The 7,179-nt window shown below is 37.4% G+C and overlaps 1 protein-coding gene across 1 annotated transcript in view; it reads left to right on the forward strand.

Annotated features, from left to right (window-relative positions):
- Positions 1 to 4,326, forward strand: part of LOC106534919 (transmembrane protein 26) — a 10,515-nt gene extending 6,189 nt beyond the window's left edge. Inside the window, exon 6 of the mRNA XM_014031754.1 lies at positions 3,942 to 4,326. Coding sequence (XP_013887208.1) covers positions 3,942 to 4,216 — 275 coding nt within the window. The 3' untranslated portion in view covers positions 4,217 to 4,326. The remainder of the gene's footprint in view (positions 1 to 3,941) is intronic.
- Positions 4,327 to 7,179: the final 2,853 nt, after the last annotated feature.

The following is a 7,179-nucleotide window of genomic DNA, read 5'->3' on the forward strand; positions in this document are numbered from 1 at the left end:
TTTATGGTTTGATTTCTTTGTATGTATGGATCACTTGGGTTGTTACCGACATCTGGTGAAAATTTCATGTCATTAGCACTTCTAGTAATATATTTACTGAGAAAAATGGTGACGTGTTCAATACTTATTTTACCCGCTGTAAGAATTAAATTCAGTGGAACTGAGCTGATAAAGGGAGGAAGTCTGCTGAGGTCCAGTGAAACAGTTTGGACTAAATAAGACGGTGTCTAAATGCCTGAAATGACTTGAAATTATCCAAGTGTCAACCATTACCGCAGCTGGAGGGTTCAAATGCTTATTCCTAAAATGACAAAGAGGAAAAATTACTTTTTTTTAAAGCTGAGGGCTGTCAAAAAGCACATAATGTACTGTAGATGAGATGTAGATAAGGAATGGCCCATGGCTCAGGTGGAGTCTCTGCTTCAAGTAATTTAGTAACTGCATGGGTGTCTTGTTCACAAGTGATGGATCAACAGATTTGAGCATTGTCCTTAGTGGTGTTGTAGTCAAGACCACCTATCCTGAGACAAAGTCAAGAGTGTATCAATACCGAGACAAGACCAGGAGTTTTAGGGGCCAAGATAAAAAAAAAACAGAAACTAGTGCCCTAAAGCGTACAGTATACTCAGTATACTGTATGTTAATGTATACTATACTGTACACAGAAAGCTTTATATGAATAGCAATTGACTAAATATCTTGTTTTGAGGGTCGTGTAAAGAATTTTGGCTAAGAGAAATATTGCTAACATTAGCTAGCTAGCTTTGCTAACATCACAAAGCTTACGTTTCTTTGTGTTTCCTTTCTAAGTGACGATAAAAGTTTAACGTAGTCTTCGTCGTCTCTTAAAGCAAAGCTCTGCAGAATTTACAGGTTGCTGCTTATTCCTGGGTGTTGTTTTACAGATAAATTATTATTTACGTAGCTAAAATTTGTTACTGAAGATTTTGCAAATATCTTTTTCTGCTCCCAGACGACCAYGGCTCACTTTCTTGGAGTGACGCGTGTGAGTGAAAGCGGGTGACAGCGGTAAAAAAAACAAACCATAATTATCATTTGGTCACACTTGAATTTGAATCATTGTGTTTTACATTCAATGAAAGCAAAGATGTTAACAAATACATTTAGTGATATTTACACAGTTGCAGTCTTGATTGGTCTTGAAATAAAATCGAGAGTCCTCAATGTCCAAGACAAAAACCACACACATCAACATACAACCTTTTACAAATGTGTTCTTGGTCTCGAGACTATCAAAAGTCATCTTGTGACCTGTCTCAAGAGCAAGACCGGTGTCGAGTCTTACAACACCAGTAATGAGGGTGTTGTTTTGGTCAGTCATGATGAAGAAATTGATTTAGTCTTGATTTAGTCTGTCTACGTTCCAACCCTCACCTGTGGCCACGAGGAGKGRATCATGACCAGCCGGACTCAGCCTTAGAGATAGGAAGAGGAGCACCGTCATGGAGGGAGCTCAGAGAAAGGAGTCATTTGAGGTGGTTTGGGCATCTGATGCCTCCTGGACACCTCCCTTCAGAGGAGTTTCAGGCACGTCCCAGGACTCCCTGGCCTGAGAATGCCTTGGAGTCCCCCAGAATTAACTGGAGAGAAGGATGTTTCTCTCCTAAACCTGACCAGGATAAGAAGCAGAAGATGGAGATAAGAATCATAAAATTATCAGTTTATTATTTTTGTAATTTCATCTTTGATGTTGCATTTTTCCCACAGCAGATGCAGTTTGGGTTTTGTTTCATAAGTTCTTAAATATTTTATTCTCCATTTGTATTTGACCTTGTAACACTGAACCCAGGGGCTTTGATACTAAATATTTGATCAGGGAAAAAAATACACCACTAGAAGTCAGATTTCTAAGTTTGTAACTCTGGGAAAGTTATTCCAGTTCAGCTTTTAAATTCTAAACCATTCCCTAAAACATGAGCTTGCACAACAATTCCCAGTTATTTTCAAATCCAATAAAATGCAAGGCGTAGAGGAAATTCAGCTTCTTAGTTACTTTTTTCCCAAAATGAAAACATTTGACATACAAATTGTTGCTGACCAATAAGTCTGTCTGCACAATTTAAAATAGATCTTACTCCGAGCTTGTCGGCCTTTTTTTCACTTGAATTACTGAGTAAGATAMGAATCTTGCAGACGTCTGTCTGGCTCAGAGGAAGCGTGAGTGGCAGGAAGAGGAAGAAACAAAAGTAGGGAAATAAAAGAGGGTCTTTTGTTGCCTTTTCTACTGGACGTAGTTGTGGGAGAAAACAGCTGATGACAGTTTGATTGTGCAAAGGCTGACGTTGAGTAGGTTATGGTTTTCAAACATGAGTAATCGCAGATTGTGGGAGTATGAAACAATTGTCCTTTATTGAGAAAATAATCATCTCTGAAGGGAGCAGCTGACACTCCTGACCTCAGTCATGTTGCTCCTGAAAACTTCTACTTGCCACTCATGGCGAAAATGTTTTATTTATGCAGTTGTTTGTAGTGGATAGGTTTTAATGACATTTTCAGGAAGCAATCCCTTGATACACATCTACAACTAATTAACTTCAACTCATTTTAAGATGACCGACACAGATAATGGGCCTTTAGCACTGTCATTTCTCATCAAAGGAGGATCTTGGTTTCAGAAATGCAAAACCACAATGAATCATTTTTCTTCTGCTTTGCTCCAATAGGGTTGGGTAATTTTCCTTAAAGGAATCCATGATTAGTTGTAACATTAGACTTTATTTGATAAACATATTTTTTAACTGTAAAATAAAGACTGTAAAAATACTGTAGGATGTTCAGTTTTTATAATTTTTTAACTAAAAGTTTAAAAATACATTACACCATTTTATTTACACGCAAAGCATTCTGGGTAAATGATGACGTGGATAGGTCCTCGGTGCGAGGCTGCTAGCGAGCTATATCCACCCTGATGGTTAATCTTGGACAATGTGTGACGACTGGCTCTTTTAAATGAAACCAGAGAGCGTTGACAGAGAGGAGAAGGTAGAAATGACTCAGCCTGTAACTGAAAATATGGATGGAGGWCAACAGAGCTGCTTCATGGAAGAAGAACCTCAGCTTAGCCTGTTAGCTTTAGCATTAGCCCTGATGCTATCACCATATATATGTATTAGCTCAGCGCTACACATTCTCCTCTCATCACTGAGGTCCCCCATCCACATGACAGAGAGGGGAACTCAAAAATGACTCAGGCTGCAACTGAAAATATGGATGGAGGACCTCAGTTTAGCTTGTTTGTTGHRMTASCGCCAAGCTAATACATATAAGGCAATATAGCGTCTGTGCAAGCGTGAAGACCAACAGGCTAAGCTGAGGTTCTTCTTCCATGAAGCAGCTCTGTTGTCCTCCATTCATATTTTCAGTTACAGGCTGAGTCATTTCTGCCTTCCCCTCTCTGTCAACGCTCTCTGGTTTCATTTAAAAGAGTCGATCATCAGATGTTGTCCAAGATTAACCTTCAGGGTGGATATAGCTCGATCACATTGATGACCTATCCACGTCATCATTTACCCAGAATGCTTTGTGTGTAAATAAAATGGCCCATCCGTGTTAAAATAGGCCTATATATTTTAAAATTTACAAAACGAAACAGCCTACAGTATTTTTACAGTCTTTATTTTATAGTTAAAATAAATGTTTATCAAATAAAGTCTAATGTTACAACTAATCGTCCCTTTAAAATCAAGGTTTTAACAGGAAACATAAGAGTTTTTGTTTCACAAAAGAGTGATTTAGGGGGATTACGTCTTCACATATTTCTGTTTGGTTTATTGTGGATAACTTTATTTTTTTCAGCAGTTTGACACAGCCATTCCTGAGGGGGATAATGATTAACACRTATTACCACATATATCTGCTAACAATTTGAATTTCTCCATAAAAGTAGAAAAAATGTCAACTTTCTGTTTTTCGTGTCATAGTGGTGAAGTCCATGGGCCAGGGCGGGGACAACGACGCCGTCCAGGGGGACTCGCTGTGGTCCAAATACAGCACCGACCTGTGGAGCATCGTGGAGACCCTGTTCATTCAGGACGGCCCTTTCCTGGTGGTCAGGCTCACTGTCCTGACCCACTATCGCATCATTCACCAGATGCTCATTTTCTTTACTGTCAAGAATTTCCTGGTGGTCATACTGAACCTTTACCGCCTGTTCGTCATATGCCAAGACTTCAGATTCTCCCAAAGTGGCCCATGAGTCAGAAAGTGAATTGTTTCTTAGTGGGGAGTGAGTGTGTGAAAAAAATTAAATAAAAAATGGAGCAAGAAAACAAGTAACTGTGGTGAAAACAAAAACAAAACAAAAATTGTGGTGGCACGATCTACCAAGAATGCAGAAACACGTTGGAATAATACCAGAAAAGTCTGCGTGTACGATAATCAAATATGGTTTAATTATGAGCGACAAACAAACAGAACTGAATCAGGAAGGTTCTGCATGATTGTGACTGAACTCGTCAGCAGACTACAGCCGGTAATATAACATTATGTTAACACCATGTGACAGTTTACAACCAATCACAGGTTGCTAACTCCGTTGCGGAGTCCTGACGTCCGGAGAAAAACAGACAACGAGMGCGAAATGAGCTATCAGAAAGATACGAGTGATGGACAGTGTCAAGGTGAAACAGATATAAATAATTAGTCCATGACAATCCCACCTCTTGAGTGAACAATACTCAAAACCAAACCAAATGGAATAATTATGAAACGTCCAAACACAAATACATCACTCAACAAACAGATACAATGGAGAAATAAGGGAAAAATAGTGCAAGTTAAATGACGACCAACAACATATACATGCAATCMATGTAAGATACAACAGTAAAAAAGGCTTAAATGACAAGTGAAACATCTTAACTCATCAGGAGAAAAACTGCATTTTATTACAGCCAAACTTCCAATAATTGTGCTGGTATTCACAAATATTTTCTGGTTTTGGCTAAATTTGTCAGAAAATTGTGACCTGAAGCCTGCTTATTCAGGTCACAATTAAGTTCCAAATTCATACTTGTTCTTGTCAGTGTGATTTTCCACAAAAACTTCAATTTGCCACTAATTACATAAGAAATTTGTTTGTTTGTCTGAAAATAAGTGCTGCTGGACAAAGATGGCACAGAGGCTGTAAAGTATTAAAGAACATAAACATCAGTGCAACTTTTCAAAGTTTTTTTGTATCTCTGATTTTATTTTTGCATCTTCCATATATTCTATTCTCCCTGCACTGATGTTTATTTTTATTTTTTTGTTTCCTTTAAATGAACAAATGCACACATTTACATTAAGGTTATACCTTTTGTTTGCGTATTATGTGACAGAGTCTGTGAAGGRCTTTTCTCAGGCTTTGTGACAATTTGTGATGAATAAGTCAAACATGACACTTGTGAAGAATTTTTTTTTTGTATTTCTGCTGTTATTCCTTTTATTATTTACCAGAAATATTCCCGCTAAGTGCAGTTAATCCTGTTAAAGTGTTATTGTTACCCTTTAAAGTATTCAAGGTTATCTCTGAAAAACAGCTCGACTTTCAGACAATCAGATATTCTGTGATGTTTTATTTTATGAATGTAYTCTCGACATGTATTGTGAATAAAAACAGCATTGTTATGACCTACATCACTAAAACCCCRTCCTACACTAATATAAAAACTAATTTGTGTGACTTCTAATTATTTTATTCATTAAATGTAATTCCTAGAAACAAATGACTCCCCCTTGTTTTGGGCATGAGTTATTATTATTATTTTTTATATTGTGACTCAGTGACAGACTGTTCAGCGTAGTTCATCACAACCTGTTTTATTTAGGTGTTCAAGGCTTTCAGCTGCTGTCAAACTGTCAGAACTTATTTTTATCATTATAACAGATCATTAGTTTTCTTCCCTCTGACATGTTCTTCGCTTCTGTTGTTTTTATCTTTGKTTTTGTTTTCTCTCATTGACACTACTGTAGATGTCCAGTGATCACTTTCTGGATGGTAGATCATGTCAGMTGTTCCTTCTTATTTATTATTTAGCTCCTCCCTTGTTTTTTTGTTCTTTGTAAGCATCTTGTAACCTTCGTGGGTCCTTGGTTGTCATTAAATAATTTCTACTTTTTTTCCATTTCAGTCCAGTCTGATTATTTCTTTTCTTAGCCCTGTGTCCAGTTTGTCTTTGTCTTGGGTGAAGTACTTCCTGCTTTTGTGACAAGCCTTGCTTCTTAATTTAGTAAAGCATTCTTGCCGTGCGCCTGTCCTCTTCTGAATTGTTGTCCTCTATTCACTAAATCTTTTGCCATTGGCATGCAAAAAAATAGGCAGTAGGCAGTATAGGCAAATGCTAAAGGATGCCATACATCTACAGGGTGCCACAAATGGGGAATGATAAAATATCTCATATTTTGTTATTAGAATCACTGATTACTTAAGTTTATGAAGGTAACTTGTTCTGTGGGTTTATCTGCCTGCCAAATAACACCTGAGGTGTTATATGGTGCAGAGGATGTTTTGTGATAGAAGTATGATGAAGTCAGGACTAACCACTGGTGCTCTGTGAGTAAACAGAAAACAAAATAAGAATAATATAATTTTTAGTTATGACCTCAGATAAAGATCAGGTTAAATAAAGTCTGTCGTGTTCATTATACACAAACTTTATCTTGTAGTAAAATGTTCTTCAAATGGCTGGAAAATGCATGGTTTTGAGTGGATCTTTAACAGCATTTCCAGAGAAGTACTCCTGGACCCCCCTACAACTGCTTCACTCCCCAGCTGCTCGTTAACATGAACAGGTAGGTGTTCCTCATTGCTGTCAGCAGATGTTGGCAGGTATGAGGTAGATGYATGGTGTTTTGTTTCAAGTTAATTATACTGTCAAATATTTTATTTGGTCACCCTGGTTTCTAAAGATAAAATAAYAATWTCAAATACAAAACTATTCAATTGGCAAGTGTTTGGTAAATTGGAGATTTAGAAAATTGCACAAGAGGCACCTCCCTAATAAAAATGGGGCCGACTGTTAAAAAGAACATACGAAATCTGGGAGTCAATTTTGATTCAGATCTGTCACTAGATAAACACGTCAAAAATCTAGTTACTGTAAAAAAAAATAATAATAATTGTATAGGTCTTCTGGACGGGTTCTTCTCTAATGAAACGTTTCGTCTCTCCTCCAAGAG

Source organism: Austrofundulus limnaeus, unplaced genomic scaffold (assembly GCF_001266775.1).
Source record: "Austrofundulus limnaeus strain Quisiro unplaced genomic scaffold, Austrofundulus_limnaeus-1.0 Scaffold0, whole genome shotgun sequence".
In the NCBI taxonomy this organism is placed as follows: domain Eukaryota; kingdom Metazoa; phylum Chordata; class Actinopteri; order Cyprinodontiformes; family Rivulidae; genus Austrofundulus; species Austrofundulus limnaeus.